This window comes from Tachypleus tridentatus, chromosome 7 (assembly GCF_004210375.1).
Source record: "Tachypleus tridentatus isolate NWPU-2018 chromosome 7, ASM421037v1, whole genome shotgun sequence".
Classification (NCBI taxonomy): Eukaryota; Metazoa; Arthropoda; class Merostomata; order Xiphosura; family Limulidae; genus Tachypleus; species Tachypleus tridentatus.
In genome coordinates this window covers 141,342,935-141,366,834 of record NC_134831.1, presented here as the reverse complement: position 1 = coordinate 141,366,834, position 23,900 = coordinate 141,342,935, and the positions used below count along the sequence as shown (strand labels likewise).

Here is a 23,900-nt window from a genome sequence, read left to right as displayed (position 1 = left end):
CTATCACTCAACCATTTTTAACAAATAAAACTGTTTGTTTGTTTTCGTATTTCGGGCAAATTTACACGAGGGCTATCTGCGCTAGCCGTTTCTAATTTAGCAGTGTAAGACTAGAGGGTAAGCAGCTAATCATCACCACTCACCGTCAACTATTGGGCTACTCTTTTACCAATGAATAGTTGGATTGACCGTCACATTATAACGCCCCCATGAATGAAAGGGCGGGCATGTTTGGTGTGACCGTAATTCGAACCCGTGACCCTCAGATTAAGAGTCGAATGCCTTAACCACCTGGCCATGTTGGGTTAAATAAAATAGAATCTACTAAGAAGCCACACACTCTGTCTCAAAGTATCCACTAGCACTTGTCATTCTTTTCATGGACAAAGTTTTAAAGTTTGTGTGTGTGTTTTTTATACCAAATCCACATCGGGCTATCTGCTGTGTCTATTCAGGGGAATCAAACCCCTAATTTTAGTGTTCTAAATCCAAAGACTTACCGCTGTCTCAGCGGGGACAACAACTCGTATATTCAAAGAAAATCAAAACAGATTACCCGCAAATTAAGCTACGTATAACATTTACGTCAGCTGTAAAACTACTTGTACTGGTAGAATTGCACGTCACACTAGCACATAGAAAATTCAACTAAAAGCGGATATAAACTAACTAATAACAACCACTCCACGCTTGAAAACTTTAATATTCTTAAAAACAAAACTACAGATTTTGAACTCTCTGTTAAAGAAAGTCCAGTTGCGGTAATCTTTTAACACTAAAAAATAAATAAAAATTAATTCCTGTTGTTATTAGTTTTATCAGTTCCAGAGCTCCATTTTTTGATTGGCTGTTATCATTATTTTAAAGATGCTGTGATTATACTTGTATTTCAGGATTTCTTTACAACGTTTTATTTTAACAATGTTATTAAACATTTGCAGACCTATGTTTTATCGTACGTTACACCATACTGTTAACGTTTAAATTTGTTCTTTCTAAACATCTGATTGAATACGAAAATAATCGTTCAATAGCTAACGTTGTCTGGAGTTAAAATATCGTGCTAACTCTTTTCGAGTGTTTAACGCTTATGATGAAATCTGTAGCAATTCCGAAACGTCCGTAATTAAAGAAGTTTTGTAACGTACAACAATTTATTTTATTTTTTTAGGAGACGAATTTAATGATGTAATTATCTTAGCGTTAAACATAAATGAAATATAAAATTTGATGTCGTTCTAAGTGAGGAAATATGAAAATAAAACACTGTACATAGTTTACAAATTTCGGAGGGAAGAAGCATAAATACTTAAATAATTTTTGTTCTTCGGAGTACTCATGTAGGCCCGACATTGCCAGGTGGTTAAAGCGCTTGACTCGTAATCTGAGGGTCACGGGTTCGAATCCCCGTCACACCAAACATGCTCGCCCTTTCAATCATGAGGGCGTTATAATATGACTGTCAAACCAACTATTCGTTGATAAAAGAGTAGCCCAAGAGTTGGCGGTGGGTGGTGATGACTAGCTGCCTTCCTTCTAGTCTTACACTCCAAAATTAGGGACAGGTGGGGCAGATAGCCCTCGTGTGGCTTTGCACAAAATTCAAAAAGAAACTATTGATGCAATTATAAATCGTTTTAATACAGAATGTAGTGGTGTAAAACACATAGATAATAACAACAGTAAGAGTTGGTAAGAAAAGAATATTTCATATCAGATATTTCACTTTGTGTTTTATTAACAACACACACAAAATACATGTCAACATATTAAAATAAAGTTTGAAAAATATATAAAACGATCATCTCTTCAAAGAAATCAATAAATTCCTAAACTAACACAAAACTAATCTGCATATAATGAGTAAAAAGCATCAGTCATTTTGCAACTACAATCCACAAACGTGTCTAAGATGTTTGAACTTCAACCTACGTGTTTCTTTTCCGTGAATTTACATTTCCTGTAGTTTCCTTCTCATTAAAATTTGTTTTACATTAATCATAACATTTCAAATATTAGCCGAATAATTCTTGCAATACATTTTTCACATACTTAAATAATTATAGTTACTGACTGCCACATTGACATCTACGCGTTCTCCTTCATTGCTATATGCATAGGTAAAAACGTCTATTCCAAATAAGTAAATATAATAATAAGTCGTGCCGTTTAGAATTAATAAATCTCAGTTTCAAAAATTATTGAATATATTATTTTTGAAGCTAATTAATTAACAAAAGTTAACTGTTATTATTCAACAGTTCTTCTGCTCAAACGCAGAATTTGGAAACGACAAAATAATTTGTTGATCTGTAAATTTATGATGTGGCAATACACACAAGTTATGCAAGGGGATTTCTTAGATCTCGTGCAAGGCTCGACATGGACAGGTGGGTTAAGGCGTGCGACTCGTAATCTGAGGGTCGCGGGTTCGCATTCCCGTCGCGCCAAACATGCTCGCCTTTTAAGCCGTAGGGGCGTTATAATGTTACGGTCAATCCCGCTATTCGTTGGCAAAAGAGTAGCCCAAGAGTTGGCGGTGGGTGGTGATGACTAGCTGCCTTTCCTCTAGTCTTACACTGCTAAATTAGGGACAGCTAGCGCAGATAGCCCTCGAGTAGCTTTGCGCGAAATTCAAAAACAAGTAGATCTCGTAGTTTTAAAAATTTTTATCATTAATATTTTTTGTTTTTAATACAAATACATTATTATTTCGAATGATGTCAATATACTGAATACTTTGAAAATAAGTAACCATTTTAGCAAACACTTTTACGATTTCTGTTAAACAATTATTTCCATACGAGAAGAGTGAAAATTTATTTTTACGTTTGTGTTACGTAAGGCTTCCTAATCAGCATAAAATTTCTTATTCACGAAGAAAATAGTTTTTATTTAATTATAATACAACTTGTGAGTATCTTGTCAGCAACAATTGGCAAAGGCCTATAGAAAAGTAAATGTTGTAATAACTCCCATTGTCATTCATTTATATGAGATATGTCTTACAGCTTCCCAGTCAAGTTTGCAAAACGAGTAAGCTGTTATAGCTGTATATTTTGCAGTTCTCTAACCATCAGACATTTTAAACTATCATTATTTTATATATTTAATTTATTACATATGTATATTTTATGTACGTTTAGCTGTTTTGGGTAATATTTTGTCATTATTTAAATCATCAACAAATAACTAAAATGAATTTTAGTGACTGTGATGGAATCGAAAACTTAGACACCTAAAAGGCTAAAATATTTTCATAAAACGAAACTTCTTTGATGTGACCTTCCGAAACATACACAGCTCAAGAAGCGCAATAATCAGTGTGCCGTACCATCAGTAGTGCAAGCGATGTGTCTGCACAGAGCGTCATCAAATGTGGGTAAGTCTCTGGTAACGACTAGCTTAAAAGGTAACTGCTATAGATCTAACTTGCATAAATATAATCCTAATATTTATGAAATGTTCATCAGATATTATTTTCATATCACAGAGTTACAGTGAGTACGTAAACGATGAAAATGTTTGAAAAACTTCATTTACTAAACGAGTTAAATCAAAGTTAAAATAAAAATGCTTAATCTTTTGGGAACCACTTCACATCACATAGACATGCCTTCAAACTAAAGATTAAAACATCGTAACAAAGGCACTTGTATCATTGTGAAATAGACATATTGCGCACTTTAAATGCTTGTTTTTCTAGTTTAAAGTATGACATTTTGAGAATTAAAATTAATGAATAAAATAAGACCGGTGTGAAAATATAACTGAATAGAAGTTTATATACTTGTTTATTTGCTTTTGATGACAAGGATAGAAAATGAGCTGTCTGTGCTGTGTCCGTTGTGAATAACAAAACTATTTCTAGTATTACAAGTCTTGATACTTGCCGCTAAGTAACTGGGAACAAAGTATATAAAGCAACAATTTCTTTGTTAAGATGATGTACCTTTCATCAAAACTAGTGTTTTCAAAAGCTTTCTTAAATCGTTAGAAATTTAAAGGAAACACGGAAATCGATCATCTGTATGTATTTGCGACAAGTAATTTGATTTTACTAATTTCATTTTTTTAGCAATTAATTAAAATACTAGTTTAGGAAAATTTATGTATTACACCATAACGTTATTACGTAATTATTATTTTTTATTTTTAAGCAAATAACCTCACATATATTATCATCAATAGTTAGGGGAGCTAACCCTAGTTACAACAATAGCTAACTTTTTCTTGTTCCATAGAAAATTAAGTTGTATATCAGCATCCTTCTGTTACAGGGTAGAAACATACTCTTATAAGTTCGATAGTGTTACATAGTGAAAAATATAGTTTATACATATAAAAACGTTAGCTTCCATCTTTGAAGAAAAGTGTGGGATGAATAAACAACAATCTATTCTTAGCGCTATTGTCAAAAATCTTTAGAAATGTTTACGTAACCCACTCACCTATGGTATTACAAATAAACAAAATAATAGTAATAATGTTTAATAATTAAAAGCAGCAATTTAATTTATTCACAATAACCTAAATTTATTTTAAATTTTTCAATAGATATCACTTATTAATGAATTTGGTCTTACCTACACAGAAAACGACATATTAAATACGTAAATGCTTACCTTTTGATTATTCTACTGTTTTAATTCAAATATGTATAACATTTAAAAAAAAACACCTTACAAATGTGAATAGGCGTACAGAGTGTTATAGTACTTAATTATTAAAAACAACTGCTAACTCAACCCCACTTACTTTATATATAAAACCAAAGATGTACCAGCCAGCTGGTGGAAGATGTGACAGTAAGGTTTTAGGTTATGACTGTATCAAATTAAAGAAAACCAGACGTGATTAAGCTCACTCTAGTAAGCTATAAGAGGATAATATTCTACAATATTTTAAAATCTGATTTAAGTGTTTTTTGCTTAAGATTTTCATATTATTTCTCCAAATATGAAAAACAAAGTTGAGTATTAAAAACAGATACTGATAAAACGTTTTATATACTTCTTGGTTTAAATAACATGAAGATTAGCGCAGGACTTGGATCTTCGACATGTCTTCTGAAAGAACTGCTTAATCCTCTCTTTACTTCTCGAAGAGCTAACGGTTGAGAACGATAATCCAATAATTTTATCTAAACTAACAGAATAACGCTTCTTTCCTGACCTGTCTGACTGAGAATATTTCAGTCGAATTTGACTGAGGATTCCAACCAGAAGTTCATCTACATGGTGGTTGATTCCTGCTGAGGTTTCGATGAATTTGCAGTTTTGGGACGTAGCTAAATCTTTACCAGCTGAAAAGAAAATCGTTCACGAATATTTTGAAAAAATAAAAAACGATGCTGAAAGCCAACTCTGGCTTTATACAAAGTTCATTTTCTAAATACACGACTTCCGAAAATTTTATAGGCCTCAGTTGAATACAAAATATAGAATTCTTGAGTAATGAAGTGCAAAGATTCATTGCTTTAAAACAACAACTTATGTGTACTTACCGATTTACATTTTAATTTACAAGTTAAAGAGAAAGTTTAATTATTTTGTTTCATAAATTTAAAGGTAACTATTTCATTAACTTCTGTAATCTAGGATAAGATAAACAGCCTTATAATTTCAAATGCACTCCACTATATTTTAGCAGAAAATCCTTTGTTTCAAGTGTTTTCTAACAGAAAAGTAAGTTAAAAGTTTGAACTATTATTTTTTTAGTTGTTAAACTTGAAATTTAATACTTCTTTCCTTATGAAAACCCTGAACGAGATCACGATTATACCTAAGAAGAGTATTTCTAGAAATCACTTGAAATAAAGTAATGATAATAGAGTGACTTTAATTCTGTTCAAACTGAAATATCATTTTAATTATTTCGCTAAACATTTATTGTAGTAAAATATTTTTACTTTTTACTTACCGTCAGTACTAACTGTTCTTAATCTAGCTAAGTCCGTCTTATTTCCTGCCAAGATAACAGTTTTTTTGTCCATGTCATGTAATTTTTTGATGTGCTTTATAATGGTTTTGGCCAGTTGAAAACTTTCTCTGTGAGTTACAGAGTATACCACTACATAGGCATCGGCGTTTTCAACCATCAGGGTAAAGTTCGTCTCTGTCTGGAAGAAAGTAAACCAAACAAAAATATAACTGAGATGAAAAATACGAAAAAACTGTTTTGTCTAATACTTTTTCCTTGAGGTACTTTTTGAAAGCTTTGGCTTAAGGCGTAACTCGTCGGCAAAGGCATAAGACTACTGATTCTGGTGCATGTGCACAATTGCTTTCTTCCAGTATATACTTTTCTGTTGCTATCGTTTAAAATATATATTTGCATTTTTTTTCCACTTATACAAAAAGTTTTAGAAGTACAATTGAAATTAATACTCCGAAACGTATGTGCATGTGTAAGATTTCTTTTAAATGATATAATATTAATGGCTGAATGCAAGTAAAATAAATATTAACATTAGAGGTTTATTTACCAAGCGAAAATAGTGTTTAATTATTTATTAAAGAAATCTAAGCACCAAAATGTCTCGTTTTAGGGTTAGAAATTCTTATTGTTTATGTAATCACAGTGAAGGTAAAGCTGGGATTATCTGTTCCAAAATACACGATTTATATATGGCTATCATTTAATACATAATTTCTTGAACAAAAGGATATTTAGTAACAAAAAATGATCAAAAACTAAAATTATAATATATTTCTTTCTCAAGAAGAAGGTATTGTATTAATTAAAAGAAATATTATTTTTAAGATAACTTATGCAATGTTTAGTTACTACACATTTCAAAAGTTTATATAGATATTTTGTGCAATAACGTAAGAATTTGTTGTACATATGCAAAATATGTACAATAATAGCAATAAAAATGTTTAGGCAAACTTCATTTTACTATCATAACAAAGTTTGTTTGTTATATCAAAAAGTTTGCTTCACTGTTTCACAATACCCGATTTGAACTATAAACCCAATCACTTGTAGGAATGTATTCTAGGTCAAGAACTGTGTCGTTATTAATGAAATATATAAAACAAATAATTTTGATTGTTTAAAATTAAATTACACTGGAATTTTCATCTATTTCAACCATAAAATTCCACCGATGATGTAACAGTTCTTTGCCATTTTATGGCATTTTTGGGCGCTTCTAAAGATGATGGCTTTTAAAGTATTAGAAGGGTCAAGGATCAAACAATTTGCAGAATTAGGGCTCTATCGCTTGCCATTCCTTTATATTTTGATCAATATAGATGAGATTTGAATAATGGCACTTTGCGGCAGCGCCAACAGGCAGGTTTGAGGTTCCTACCTTTATTACAATATTAAATGGGTTAAAGATCAAATTAATTTACAAATTTTGGGGTTTAGGCCTAACATTCCATCTGTTTATCATGATTTTCTTTATAAATAAATTAGCTTTGAATCTACATTAATATAGTATTGATTAATTTCGAGGCTTCGGGATGGAAGAAAAAATGGTTAATTTTAAACAATGCTTTTATGCGTATATAAATTAGGCCTGTATGACAACATGTCTGTCTTGCTTATGTCGATCACCAGTCAATATTTTAATATAACGTAGAAACATACTATCGAATAGTCTGTGACTCTTTGATCTCTGCTTGCCAACCCACTACCCACTTTTTTTACCATTTTAAATCCTCCCTCTAAACCTTATATCGCGAGCGGGATGAAGATAAACCTCTTTCTGAACACCAAAATGAAACAACTGCCAATTTAAAAGAAACTTACATCACTGACAAAATGTCCATTTTCATGTGTTGAGACTTAAGCAAAATCAACTCAAAAACTATAATATTTGTATATGTATTTAGAAAAACAAGTGTTTTAATAAAACAAACGAGTGTTTGAAAATTCACTTTACAATACGTAAAGTTTATTTAGCGATACTGTGAATTGTTGTATTATTAAAATCTGATGTCCGACGCAAGCATACATCCCTTGTGTATCTCGAACCTGTGTTACTCAAAACTTTTTAGTAAATATAGTACACCTGGCAATAACAAACTTCAGTTGAATAGCCGTTACGTTATTATTTGAGACAGCGGTCTATTAAACTGTAAAGAACACTAATGTTATCAGTTATTTAAGTAATACACAAAGATGCAGACATTTTTATGGCAAGTTGCCAGATCCATCTTCTGATTAAAACATCTGAGCGCTAAGAATTAATTATTCTTTGATCTAACCGTTATAACACTTTATATACATACCAGCATTTTAGACAGTGTACTAAAAGGTCTGGCAAATAAAGTAAATACTATCCGAGCTGCTTTAACACTTCAGGCTAACAACAGTGGCAAATTTAAAAAATCTAAATTATAAAGATTTGATAATTCGGAAAAAGTACAAATAAAACACTAAAGTTTCGTAAAGATGAAAGAGGCCGATAGAGAATACAAGGTTATACGTTGGATCTAGACTTCTTACTCACATCACTTTTTATAGTAAAACTTTCGTTCATTTCTTTTTAGTTTCACTTGTTATACATGATATTATGAGATATATATCTTCAAAGAGAGGAAACACCAACATATTTGATTTGAGAGATGCATATTTGCAACTGTTTTATTTGAACACGTCCACAGATGATTTTTGTGAATATAATAAATTTCATTACACTACCTATAATTTATAATTATGCCTTATCCACAGGGAAAGAAACACGTTGTATTTCCAACGTCTCTCCCTTCTTTTTTCTAAAAAATTACGTTTATCCAGCAATCGAATTTTGGAGGGCATATAACGAGGTTTGGTTTGGTTCGTTTTTTTTTTTTTTTTGTTTTTTATAATTTCGCGCAAAGCCACAGGAGAGCTATCTGCATTAGCCGTCCCTAATTTAGCACTGTAAAACTAGAGGGAAGACAGTTAGTCTTCACCACCCACCGCCAACTCTTGGGCTATTCTTTTACCAACGTATAGTGAGATTGACCGTAACATTATAACGCCCCCACGGCTGAAAGGATGAACATGTTTGGTGTGACGGAGATTCGAGCCCGCGACCTTCAGATTACGAGTCGATTGCTTTAACCACCTGACCATGCCGGTCCGGCATATATCTAGGTCCAACACGTCAGGATAGCTTTTTTAATTCAGTTTTCTGTTCCGATTGTAAAATTTCAAAGGTTAAACATTACAAAAACGCATATTTTTCTGCGATTCCTTTATATTTCCATAGCTAAAAGAAAGCATTGCATAAGGATACAATGTGAAAATTCTGATAAACCAAAGTAAACAAAATTAGGGTTTTAAACTTTCTCTCGTTATATTTCAACGAGTACCGATTAAAATTTGCGTAAGTATACGTTACAGCAACTGACACAAACTGAAAGGCAGTTTGGTGGTTGTTCCTTTCTTACAATATTATAGACCAGGCGGTTAAGGCGCTTGACTCGTAACCTGAAGATCGCGGGTTCGAATATCTATCGCACCAAATATGTTCGCCCTTTCAACCGTGAGGGCGTTATAATGTGACGGTCAATCCCACCATTCGTTGTTAAAAGAGTCGCCCAAGAGTTGGCGGTGGGCGGTGATGACTAGCTGCCTTCCCTCTAGCCTTACACTGCTAAATTAGAGACGTCTAGAGCAGATAGCGCTCGTGTAGCATAAACAAACAATATTACAAGAGTCAAGAATCTGAGTATTTTGCAGAATTAGGGGTTTTTGGCTTGTCATTTTTTTATATTTTGACCTAAAAATACGATAGATGAGACTTAACATATAGGCACCTTGCGACAACAGCAAATACTAAATTAGACATATTTTGAATTTTCGTATTTCATTTCATTTTGCATAGATAAAATCTAAAATAAGCTTATGCAATAGAGAGCTCTGAGCCTAGAAATATGACCTGCATGTATAAACGTTAAAAAGGATTGATTTTTTAATAATGGCTTAATAATTATATTAAATATTATTTAATAATAATAATAAAAATTGATTCATTTCGAAACATAGATCTTGGTTTGTTTTGAATTTCGCGCAAAGCTACACGAGGGCTATCTGCGCTAGCCGTCCCTAATTTTTCAGTGTAAGACTACAGGAAAGGCAGCTAGTCATCACCACCCACCGCCAACTCTTGGGCTACTCTTTCATCAACGAATAGTGGGACTGACTGTCACATTATAATCTGAGAGCGCTGGTTCGAATCCCCGTCGCGCCAAACATGCTCGCCCTTTCAGCCGTGAGGGCTTTATAAAGTTACGGTCAATCTCACCATTCGTCAGTAAAAGAGTAGCCCAAGAGTTGGTGGTGAGCGGTGATGACTAGCTGCCCTCCCTCTAGTCTTACACTGTTAAATTAGGGACGGCTAGCGCAGATACGCCTCGTGTAGCTTTGCGCGAAATTCTAAAACAAACAAACATTATAGATTCTATCTTTACACAGAATAATTAAAAGCTAATTATCACTTACTAGGCTTTGTATAAGTAGGATCTGGAAAGAAGAAAAACAAAATTCCAAGTCACGTGTGTTAAGACGAACTATAATTTAGTGCAGGTTATTCAGCAGCAACTGCAGGATAAACTCTTTTTAAAATGAAAAATCAAAGCGAATTCCAACACATTTGGATAACAAGTGAAATTACTTAGCATACGTATGTTGTTTAATATATGTATAAACGACAATTTTTCAGTGTAAATTACTAATATGACTAGATCGGAATATTGATTTTAGTCAAAGGCGTTTCGGAAAGATTGAGGGTACAGAATTATCCAAGTTAATTTTTATAGATTCTGGTTACCTGTTATTGTTTTCGTCGTTATCATTGATAATGACCTTGATATTTATATCGATTATCAAAAGCTGTATATTGTTGTTATCACTTACCAAGGGCACTTTTAATATCTTTATAGGCACTGCTAGAATGATACATTCGTATCAGTAATGTTATAATGTTACAGGCCTTGCTTCATACAATATTATTTTAGATATTTTTAGATATATTTAATTATTAACCTTATAATTAATTCATATTGGAATTGTAACCTGAGAGGAACATTATTCACACTTGGGCTAAACGGATACAGGTATAGCCATCACTAACTTTATATTACTGACTAGAGGGAGTGCAGAAAGTCATCATTATTCACACTTGGGCTAAACGAAAACAGGTATAGTCATCCCTAACTTTATATTACTGACTAGAGGGAAGGCAAAAGTTAGAGTGTTCATCACCATTATGACACGTTTCGTGACTAACTACCACTTTAATAATGCATCAAAAGCTGAAGGTGTGACACGCATTTAGCAGTATCATGTCTCGAACCTCAATATACTAATAAATAGGTCGCGTTTTATCATTCAGATTATTGCCTTATATTTAGAATTTAAGATTAAATATATATTTAGAATCATTTTAACCGCACCCTTAAACAGTGTTAATTAAATATTATAGTATCTTGAGCTTAAAGGATTTATACATTTGGTTTTAGCGTTGGACTCACAATCTGTAATTACAAATGTTTTGGTATTACCGTTTACGTGGTACTTATTATAAAATTTCATTTTCCACCTTAAGGAACAGTTGCGAATACTCTTACAGAATGGTACAGATACAATGGTTTGTAACGTTTTGAACTATTTAATGGTTTCATATATTTATATTTATGATTTTTAATATTCTTAATTTTAACTTTGATATTTTAAACCTTTCCCGGGCGAAACGTAGTTAAACCTACAACACCGATTTTCTAAAGATTTTGCTCACCCCTCTAGTAGGTCTGCAGTGAGTCTGGATGCTTTTAACGCTAAAAATCAAGTTTTGATACCCGTGTTGAGCACAGCACAGATATCTCATTGTGTATCTTTGTACTTAATAGGAAACAAATTAAAGAGTGTATAGTTTTAAACAAGTTTACAAGTTGAAAGTGAATTGCTGCATGGAAAAATACGTTACAATATATACTACTTTGTATTACAATAATGTGGATTATGGGGCAAATTTTCTATTATTTAGTGAGTTTTAGGCTTAGCATATTTTCATCTATACTTGATTTTGTTTGTGTTATAATATTTAAAATATAAATAAATATTTATTTGTTTCTACTATTTGAATGGTTTTCAAGATAAATGACATTCTATTATTTTCTCACATCAACATTTTTAATTCCAACAAAAAAAGGTGGCGTGGAACGTAAGGCCTCGTCTATTATTATTAATATTTATAATGTGAACTTCGAAATGTTTTCGACAATTTTTATCATTCAAAAAACTTTTTTCATTATTCTTGCTATGAACATTAACTTCTATTATATTATTGCGCAGTCGCTACAAAGTAATCTGTGTATTATTACACGAACAAACGTTTCCAGAAATGTCCATAATCTACTGATATTTTAACAGAACGCTGTAGTTCAGTAAACCATTTTATTTATTATTTTTCTTATTTTAACGAAATTCTTTCATGAAATATACTGTACTATCGCATTTACTGAAATTGCACTAATTTAATATAACGGTCTTTTCCAGTCTCAGCCTTAATATTAGATTAAAATAAATAAACTACAAAACTAATAAATGTTTCTTATTCATCACCTCGTTTTCAGGAATTGTCTGTTCAATAAACAGTAGTTCAAATTCATCTCCATTTAAAATGACTGTCACGAGTTTTTCATCTCCCTCATCTGAAAATAAATTTGTAAAGATCGATGTAAATCACGATAAACTAATTAGGTTCATTATGCTACTTAAAGAATGTAACAAACGAAACATAGCTGTTTATACACTAACTCATGTTTTTTCATGAAATTTAAGCAAATGCTGAATATAACACCAGAAGTCATCACTTCCTAAATGACTTTTTGCAATAGCTTAAGTACAGTTTTCTACAGACATTTAGAATAAAACTTCAAGGCATTTTAGTGCATAAAATCAGTTGGTTTTAGTGCATGCCAATATTAATGTTCGTATGCATTTCCATATAAATGTCATACACAGTTTAACAAATGCTTCATAATTTACCATGTCTTCATTTAAAACGATTATAGAAACTGCGATTTTTAACCTTTCAATTTGTTCGTTGTTATGAATGAAAGTAACATACACATCTGTAGTATGCACTAATAGCTAAATATATTTTAATAAACAGTAAACCTAAAATAAATATTAATGATTTAACAGTAGAAGTGTAATTACTTCATTAATTCGTAGTCCTGTCTTAAATTATTCACGAGTACACCTGCATTAAACCTGTTAATATGCAAAACTACATAAAAGTTATTGGCACAAAAGCTTTGATAAATATGCTGGAATAAAGGTGTATTTTAAATTCGAGTGATCTAAATACAATAATACGAACGAAATTTTATCGTAATACACATACTGGTAATTGCATTAAATATTCTGGTATAACAGTATTCTTACAGATCTATGTAAATATTGTGAAAAGCATCACAATATATATTTTTAAATTGTTTATTCCCAAATAAAATTCTCGCATTTACACTACATCTCTAACTTGTACGTAAAATTACTTTAATTTTTTTCTGTTCCACGTCGGTGGAAAAACAGACTTAAAAACGTTAATTTTATACACACTGCTTTCCACTGCCACTCGGTAATGTTTCAGTATGGTAATAACCTTCTATACATTGTTTTGACGACCGGGAAAGATTCTAACTTAGAAGTGGTAACGATTAAAGTTAAACTTTTTAGGCTTAGCATATTTATCTCTATAATTGAATTTCTTTGTGTTATAGTATTTAAAAATATAAATAAATATTTATTTATCTGTACTGTTCATTTTTTAAAAAAAATAAATGGTATTCTATCTTTTTCTCATAACAAAATTTTTAATTCCAACAGAAAGGAGAGGGAAACGTAAGGCTTAGTCTATTATTATTAAAACCTAGAATGTGTTTACCGTGTTTAAGAATTTGTGTGCCTTTAGCGCTAAAACGTTTTGCGTTTCTTAAAAAGATAAGTATCTTCTTGTAATTAGAAATGCGGTACATACCTTGAGTACTGTCATAATCGCAAATATACTCAGATGTCTTGAACTGGTTTGTCAAAGTCGATTTACCAACTGCAGAACATCCAAGTACGAGAACTTTGTATTTGATGTTTTCACGGCTCTTAGTGAACGTTGGAATATTTATCGTAGATGATGTATCAGAAGTTTCAGACGTCGCTGGAGTCGGACATTCAGGTTTTGGAGACTCTTGGAATTTTAGAGAATGCTCCTCTTTAAAACGAAAAGAGTCACCTCTATTGATTACTCTCTTCGAGCGGACAGAAAAATTTCGAAGTCTTTGAAGAGCTGAGTCCTCGTCACTAGGACTGGTAGTAGTATTGTCTGTAGTGATATCAGATGTGTTAGACTCTTGTTGATGGTTTGGGAAATATTCAACATCAAAATCGTACCTTTCAGCAGGGGTGCCTACAGTGCGTGTCCGACTAACTCTTTTAATATTCCTTTTTTTGGTAGGTTTGGGCTTTTGCGTCTCTCCTAGATGAACTAATTCATTTGTTGATAACTCCCAACCACTAATCCAAGGATTCATTGCATATGGTCCGGTTGGTCTCGAAGTAGAAGGAACAGACCACTGTCCTGTCGGTGATGGCGTTTGTAGAGTCCACCTCTGAAGATCGGGTTCACTTCTCGGGATCTTTAATGAAAGCCTTGTTTTTGATGGTCTGGAAAACTTGAAAAACTCATCGTCTGATCCGTCTTCACTAACCAAGAAGCTCATAATATTTTTAAATGTAACAGCGAAGAAATCCTGTGTTGTAAGATTTTATATTACTTCAAAATATAGAGGGTCTTTGACTTAGAGTTAAACTGTAAGGATCTCGGGCTTCCAGCCAACAGATCTTTTCTGAAAGACAGCTCTCTTCCAGACATTATATCATCCTGGCATACTGCCATCACGTGACCAAATGACGCTGTTTCTGTTCATTTGATAGTTTATGTAAGCAAATAAAACCTTACCTGGGTACAACGTAAGCTCACCATTCGAAGAAATGTATTTTCGTCATTTTTGTACAAGTAAAAACAAACTGGGCTTCAAAGTAAGTTAAACAGGTTTATCCGAAGAGTGATGTCATACAGAAAAATAAAAATTTTGATTTCAAAGAGAAAATGGGAAAACGTAGGAATAAGCTTTAGGATGTCATCAAAAAGGTAAACTTTATAGTATAAACTTCTTTCAGTCTTCCTTCCTCAGTTTCAACGCTTTAGCGCAAAACTACTGAAGGGTTATACAAGTATACTTATGTCTACTTGTGGTCTGGCATTGTCAGATGGTTAGGGCACTCGACTCGTAATCGAGGGTCACAGGTTGATCTCCGTTGATCACACCAAACATGCTCGCTCTTTCAGCCATGGGGGCGTTATATTGTGACGGTCAATTATTTTATTCGTTGGTAAAATAGTAGCCTAAGAGTTGACAGTGAGTGATGACGACTAGCTGCCTTCCCTGTAGTATTACACTGCTAAATTAGGGACGGCTAGTACAGATAAATAACCTCGTATATCTTTGCGCGAAATTCAAAACAAACAAACTTTCACCAATTTTGGATTAATCGACTAGAAAGAAGGTAGCTAGTCAACAGTATCCACCATCAATGCGTGGGCTTCTCTTGTTTTATTAAAGAGTGGGATTTGGCCTTCACTTTTATAACGCACTTAAAGTCCCAAATTTTGAAGTAGATTTTTGCGACATTAAGACAACCATAAAGTATTGAACTATTGAATCCACGCCGAAAAAAACATTGTGTTGAATTCCTAAGCCAAACACCGACCATTCAACTTATTGGTTACGATATAATACTCGCATGTATAGTAATAATACACTAAATAGGTCGCTAACGCTTCCGATATAGCAATTCAAAAATTTGATCAGTAAATTCTTCATCTGCTACTACAGCTTGGCCTATCACTACGTGATTTCTCCAGCTTAATAGACTGGTGCGCGGCATCCCAGATACTTCAACATTTTGATAATCCGATAAATTTATACATGATGATTTTATAAATAGTAAACATATCACATACGAAGTGAAATATGTTTCACACCCAACTCAACCCAACATATAGTTCTACATATTGATACGTTAGGCTAACAACGAATTTCTAAAGGTAAATTATACTTATACAGGCATCACATAAAAAAAAAAAGAATAGTATGAAATACGATAGACCTAGATTTTAGAGTTTTGTAAGCAGTACGTTTCTTACACAATTTATCGAATAACACCCGAAAACAAAATAAAGTAAAATAAAATCGCAAAAATATTGACTACTGTCATGGAAAAATTTTATCTATCAATTATTTCTCGTTATTTTTAATTTTCCTTGAAAACACAGTTTTTATTTTAATAATAAATTTCTTTTAGTTTTGGCAACTGATGAAATTTGTATTAGGGGAAGTATTCATCATAATTATAAAATTACTTAATCTGTTGTCAAAGTTTTTGAATGAACAAGCAAGACCTTAATAACATTTTTCTAAACTCTAATTTTTCCTGTTTTTAATTTTTTAAAGTAACCATAAAAATTATCATAAAAATATTGCAGTTGCATGAATAAAATGTTTTTGTTATTGTTTCACCTAAGGGCAATATGACCAACAATCTGAACTAAATTAATAACAAATACGTCAGGTAATTTTCTTAATGAATTAAGTTGATTAAAAAAGGTTTCAAAGACAATGATAATATAAATCGTGTTGATTACCATGGGTATCCCCAGAAAGTTTTCCTTGGGGGGGAAGGAGCAAAGTAGAATGAACTTGTGAATTGAATAAAAACAAATTAATATATATATGCTGAATGAATAAAAAAAAGAATTATATTTCTCATTTTTTAGGGGGAACAAGTGCCCCACTTTTGTGGACGCTCATGTTGATGACTAGTTTATCATTTCTCTGAACATAAAATAAATTCCTTAAAGAATTACTTAAAATAAATTTTATGTTTCATATTTCTTAATTAAATTAAGTAGCTCTTAGAAAATTATTTTTTATCCAATTAAGATAGTGTTATATACTGCAATAATGTATACACTACAGTCACCCAAGAAAATATTGGTTTTACTAGTTCTCTAGGGATTGAATAGAATTTTATTCTTTAATGATTCTCTTATACTTCAATGCTATCAGTCAATATGTTTCGCCTCTGTAGCACAGCATAATTTTGAGGGCTTACTATAAATGTCGTGTTTTGATGGTGGACAGAACCCGGATAACTCATTGCGAAGCTTCGTGCTTAACAACAAACAAAAAGGCATATATGTTTCGATTTGCTAGTAGTCTAATAAATCTAATAAATCGAAAAGTATGTAGATCCTAAATATATTTCATCATCTGATTCATAAAGACTGAAATAAAATCTTCATAGTTTAGTAAAAGTGCAATTTTGCTTCTTCTTTTATTTGAGCGATAAATTGTATACTTAGTTATGTCCTTGTTGGAATACCAACAGATCCAGTGAAAGTCTACAAATAAAAGTAAACTCTCAGTTCATTTAGGGCTTTTTGAAACTCTCGTAATGCACTTTAAATGTCTTATCATAAAAATTTTGCAGATTATTAAAGGATACTTCATTCCTCTGCTTCTGTTCTATTGAAGCGGCCCGACATGGCCAAGCGTGTTAAGGCGTGCGACTCGTAATATGAGGGTCGCGGGTTCGCATCCCGGTCGCGCCAAACATGCTCGCCCTTTCAGCCGTAAGAGCGTTATAATGTGACGGTCAATCCCACTATTTGTTGGTAAGAGAGTAGCCCAAGAGTTGGCGGTGGGCGGTGATGACTAGCTGCCTTCCCTCTAGTCTTACACTGCTAAATTAGGGACGGCTAGCACAGATAGCCCTCGAGTAGCTTTGTGCGAAATTCAAAAACAAACAAACTGTTCTATTGAAAACAGGAGAAATTTGCTTTAAAAATGAACAAAATTTTAACAAGTGTCTTAAGTAATGTTCATTCTCCAATAAAATTGCTGTAAGACAGGGGATGTGTATCGTAAGAGAGGAGATGTAGCAGTTAAGTTGAGAAATTCGGTAGAAATGATAAAGTATTTGCATCACTTTTTGCTTAAAGCTGCCTATTTCACAGTTGAGATGTGGTCAAGATTTTTGCTGTCTTATTTTGTGCATTTAATGCATTAAATGTGATAATAATCATGAAATTTTATTTAAAGAAAACTATATTTTACATCACGAAGTGAAAAATATTCTAAAATATATTTTGTTATGAAATGCTTGTCTAATTCAGGGTTAAGCATTTATTTGAACCCTAGTATAAATCGGAAGTTAAATGCTGTGTCAGAAAAGAGCGAGAAACTTAAACAGTACAACTATTTTTATTTTCAGCTTTATAGCTGGATATTTTATTTCTGGATATTTTGTTTGTTATAGAAAACAACCTAAAATGCTGAAAATTATGTTTACAATATATACGTTCTGAAATTGTGTTGTGGTTTGAGATTTGTTTGAACTCAGTTATTTACAATAGCTGCTGCAGTAACAGTATGCGGGTTATTTTCAAGGAAGGGCTTGATGATACGTAAAACATCACTCACAACTTTAGTTCGAAACCACCAAATGATACAGAAAACAAAACTTTTAACCTAAGACTAAACTTTTCTGTACAGCCGAGCGCACTTTCAACTGTTGACAGAGCTGCACAAATCCCATGGCTGAGCAATTTCGACATCAAACTGACTTCATCCTGAGGAATGCCGAAAAACCAAAACATAATGCCATTAAAAAATTGAAATGTGATGCACTGAACTGTCTAAAACGAGACAACACAATCTAAATTCAACATCTCACTTCGGTCGTCTTATCTCCAAGGTCTTCCTACTACACTATCCTCCACTGTGCAGATCAATTTTTCTCTTCTCAAAAAGAATGTTGCTATGTCATCGAAACTAATCGGGCGCTGGTCAGTTATATAATTTGATGTCTGACCAGTGAATGTGGGATTTCTCGGGGTATTACTGTTCCCCCCTCAACAAAGTTACAGGATTGGATTTATTAGATTCCTTGCCGCCCTGAAGGACCGTAAGTCTGACAATGACCATTTGCTACATAAGAAGAGCAATAATTTGAATGATATCAAAAACACCAACAATGTCAAAGTCATCACATTTACGCACTTTTTTGCTGTTACGGAAGGCTTGAGGTATTATTATTTTTACTACAGAGTTCAAGGACTACATCAGGTTATGACATCGCTTTCGTAACCCATAAATTCATTTTTTATTCTCTATTCACGAAAGTCCTTGTCCAGTTATTAAGAAGTGGGATGAAGAGAGACAAGTGTTTGTGACCGTCCCTAATTGTCATTCAGACTATTTCTGAACCTGAAAAGTAACAAACTAAAATAAATGTCAAGAATCGGTTGGTCATATACTGATCTGAAGAAGGAAGACTTTCGCAATGTCGTCCTCTACACTTGCGTTTTATTACAACAGGCAGTTGCGGTCCATTCCAGTTTACTCGTCACGACAAAACATAGTTCTCATAACAACTACTATTTTAACGAAAATGTGCTTTAATATACAGTTTGTAATGTATTGTTTCATTCGAAGCTAGATAAAAGAAATACAGACTATATCTAATAAAACGAAGGAAAGTGGAGAATGATTCGTTGAATCTTTGAGTTCAGTTTGTTTGGAATTTCGCGCAAAGTCACGCGAAGACTAACTGTGCTAGCTGTTCCTAATTTAGCAGTCTCAGACTTAAGGGAAAACAGCTAGTCATCACCAACTCTTGGGCTACTCTTTCACCATCAAATAGTGGGATTGAACGTAACATCATAATGCTTACACGGCTAAAAGGATGAGCATGTTTGGTGCGACGGAGATTCTAACCCACAACCCTTACATTGCGAGTCGATCGCCTAACCTGGCCATGTCTGACCCGAGTAATTGTGATAAACGTATCATAGTAACAAACCACACTTTTACCACATGTCTTTCTCGTGTTGTTCCTGAAGATTATTATTTTATTTTAAAACTCAATACTGATCATATATTTTATATCTATAAGTATATTCTCCTGTAACATTGTATCTAATTTTAAAATTACCATTTGTGTATAATTTATAATTTTATGCGAAACTACCTAAAAATGTTTATTGTATTTTGAATTACAACTTTAAAATGTTTATTGTATTTTGAATTACAACTTTAAAATACTTTTATAAAACGAAAACAGTAGCAAGTATTGTTATAATAGCATACTGTAATCCGAACTCTTGTCTCTTAGTACACTTAACTTTTCGAGCTACTTTGGCTTGTTTCGATGTTGCTATAAACATCTACAGTGAGAACTGGAAGAACGTTCTGAGAATTCAATATTACCAGGATGTTACCTCTCTGAGATTTCTTAGTTTCAGAACGTTTACTAGAATCGGAAAAATAGCAGTCTTAATGTTCCGGACATCTGTTTTTTGAAATTAATAAAATAATTTAAGGAAATCCATTATTTAAGATAATCAAAATTGTTTCGTGGTGTCGAGAATGTATATAATTAATAATAATTAATGACTTTCACGCATTTATTATACACAAGCAACCAACTCGTTTTGTTAAAACGAGCAGATTCAAGTAAAGCGTATATAAATATATGTTTATCCAAAACAACGAAACATTGCGCAACACAAGGTTTACAACTAAATGCCCCGTTGGTCCCATTCAAAGAAATGTGGTGTTCTCCGAAACTATTCTTTGAAAGAAATATTGTAGGCAAAAAAAAAAAACAACTAAGAATTACAGACACAACTTTTTAATTGTCAAAAATGCTGTAATTTAAATGCAAATTTAATGTTGTTTATAAAGTATGCCTAAGAACGATAATTAACACTTTAACATGGAGAAAAAAGAGAACAAGTGGTTTATTGAAATTTAACATGCGCAGTTAATTCATTGTTGTTAAAATATACACAAGACGAAGCACCATTGTTAGAGCGAGAAATACAAAATGTTGAGCGAAGCCTACGCAGTAATTACGTATTGTTAAGACTTTGAAGTTTGTTTGACAATCTCTTAAGTTTGTGGGAACAGGAAGATATTATAAATGAAAAAGAGTTGGAAATTTCTTTACAAAAAAAAATTTCTATTTAATATCAGACAGTTGAATTACATTAAATGTGTATTTTAGAGCATGCCGATATTGAGCAATTTTCTGCTTTTACTTCCTGAAAACAAACTTCGTATTTTAACATTCCAAGCGCGTAACCTTATCGCTCTCCTATAGGGGAATTTATATTAAACAAAAAAGAATTAAGACTTCACGAGCCAAACCTCTTTTATACTTGTATAAGTGATCGCAGAGTACTTAAAACCACAATCTAGGTTTGAGACTTTTTATAATTTCTAAATTAAAAAAAAACAGCTTTCAAATATACTTTTGACAAAGATAAATGCGGCTTAGAATTGTATACACCACTTACAAAGTCACAGTTCATATCCCTTCAGCTACATGTATACATCAGTCATAAAGTCACAGCTTATGCTTTTCCAGTCACATGTGTACACCACTTACAAAATCACAGCATGTACCTCTCCAGCTACATATATATACACCAGTTATACAAAGTCACAGCTTAAGCCTTTCCACGTATACACCGCTTACAAAGCCACAACATGTATCCCCTCCAGCTACATCATGTATACACCTAATAAGAGTGACATCTTATGCCATTCTTATACATCACAGGTACGTTTATACACCATTTACACGTAAACTTCGGTTGTAGAATCACAGTTCATGGCCCTCCACCTATAATAACTCTCTTCTCCGTCAAAATACCTAATGGTTTTATCCTTCAGCTAAATATTTTTGATACATTTTATCCCATTTGTTTCAGACGTATTGGTTAAGTGTAACTTTTTATTGAAAATCTTCTAAGTTAACTCAAGTAACTCCGTTCAATGTAGAATTTAATTTCTAAAATATTACAAATACTAAAAATCAATGGTTGTTATAGATATATTTCGTTTTATAGCAGACTTATTTTCTGTGTGTTAATATAATATGTTAATATTCCCAGATTCGTGAAATAAGTAATGTTCTGTTTATAGATATATTAAAAAGAACCACAAAAAAACATCGATTTTTGTTCATGACAACTTCAAAGTCAGACCATCTTTTATTTTGCAAGACGTAATGGGTTCTTTACCTAACATCTCAGCTATACAAATGATTATAATAGAATAAACTTAGTGACGTAAGGAAACGTCAGGATTATGCCATTTATTTGAACTCTGAAAGAGAAAAAAATATTACGGTAAGTGATTTCAATCAGCTGATTTTGTCACATGAAGATTTTGATTGCAACCCCCTCCTAAAAATAGTTTATTTGTTTTGTAGTAGAAGAATGGAACATGATGAATGGTAGTGAAATGTAAAATTGTGGGAGACCTGTATATAAAGAACCTGTGAATCATACCTAGTACCTTGCACAACTGTAGATATGAAATAATATGAATATCAAAGCAAATAATAACACACTGGAAGAACAAAACAGAAATATTTTTAAAAACTTATTTCAAATTTAGCAACTGAATATACAAAGAAACTGAAAATAAAAGAGATAAAGGGAAATTGGAAATACCGATGGTAAAAGTAAACTGTGTTTCGTAACTAGAATAGAAATGTCATATAAACATGACTTAATTAACCTTGATAAGTCAAACATTTTGCATTACAATGCTGTTTTCTTATTGTAACTATCACTTTACTTTCATATGAAATATTTAATCTTAGTATAGAAATGCTGATAGAGTTCTGTTAGGTACACTAATTATTTTGTATTAATAAAACTTTATTTAAATGAGTTCCACGACGCTTCACAGCTATGAACATCTACACAACATTGCAACTGCCATTATGAAATTAGTTATATTTAAACTATGCACTATTTAGGAGTTCTAGTGAGAGGCTACATATTAATAACTTACTATTCTGACAGCTCGAAAGTGGAAATAAGTTTCATATCTCATAATAAGTATTTTAAATGGCACTATCCTCGAAACTAAAACTGGAAGACTTTGCCCCCAGCTCCAGTTATTGCCTAAAATGTTTATCCTATGAAGCACAACATTCATTGAGCCGTAATGTATTCTATTTATATATAATTTTAAATTATTATTTATTGTTATTACTAAATATTAGTTTTTGCAGTTTCATGGCCGTATTCGTGATTTAAACAAGCACATTTGTTTCAAAAGTATATTGTGTCGTATCGATGTTTGAAGGCGCTCTGTGCTAAATATAAATTAATCGTTTTCTCCCCCCTCCTACACCGACCCATTCGTTCGTTTGTTTTTTTAGTCAATCGGGCAATGTGTGCCACTTTTGAGTTAATGCCCTGTGCAAAACGCATCGCTTCCACTACCCTTGGTACGATCCTAAAATTGTAAATTTCGAATATAGTAAGAAATACGTAATATATTTTTTCTGTTATTGCTAGAATATTAAAACAATAAGATTTTCCATTACTAAACAAAATATGCTTTTTTAAAAAATTTTTAACAGGAGAACAAAGTTACATGAGGCTATTTGACACGTCTACAGCAGGAAATCGAACTCTCAGATTTAAGCGTTCTGAATCCATAAGCCTACCGTTGTCCCTTTGGATAATGTAATTTTTTATATGAGATGGTAGTAAAAGTATATTCTTGATTTATATACTTAATTTAACAAGGTGATTAAACTATCTGCAAGATTTTTGAATGTATGTACAGACCAAATTTTTACCATCAAAACTGTTCTATTCCAAAAAACATACATTTGAACTTTCATTAAACGTTTTAAATGTACTAAATGTATCGCCATCTGGTGAAATGTGAAGGAAATAATAATACTTCGATCGACGATTCAGCTTTATGTATTTACCATTGTTAGCGTATATAAACTTAATT

The 23,900-nt window shown here is 32.4% G+C and overlaps 1 protein-coding gene across 1 annotated transcript; it reads right to left on the bottom strand.

The window, feature by feature from the left end:
* Positions 1–1,715: 1,715 nt before the first annotated feature.
* On the bottom strand, positions 1,716–14,895 carry LOC143256761 (uncharacterized). Its single transcript, XM_076514414.1, has 4 exons — positions 13,988–14,895; positions 12,568–12,656; positions 5,923–6,121; positions 1,716–5,305 (listed from the first exon to the last, which is right to left on the bottom strand). Exons 1-4 carry the CDS (start codon positions 14,721–14,723, stop codon positions 5,022–5,024), a joined length of 1,308 nt encoding a protein of 435 aa, XP_076370529.1. The 5' UTR covers positions 14,724–14,895; the 3' UTR covers positions 1,716–5,021.
* Positions 14,896–23,900: the final 9,005 nt, after the last annotated feature.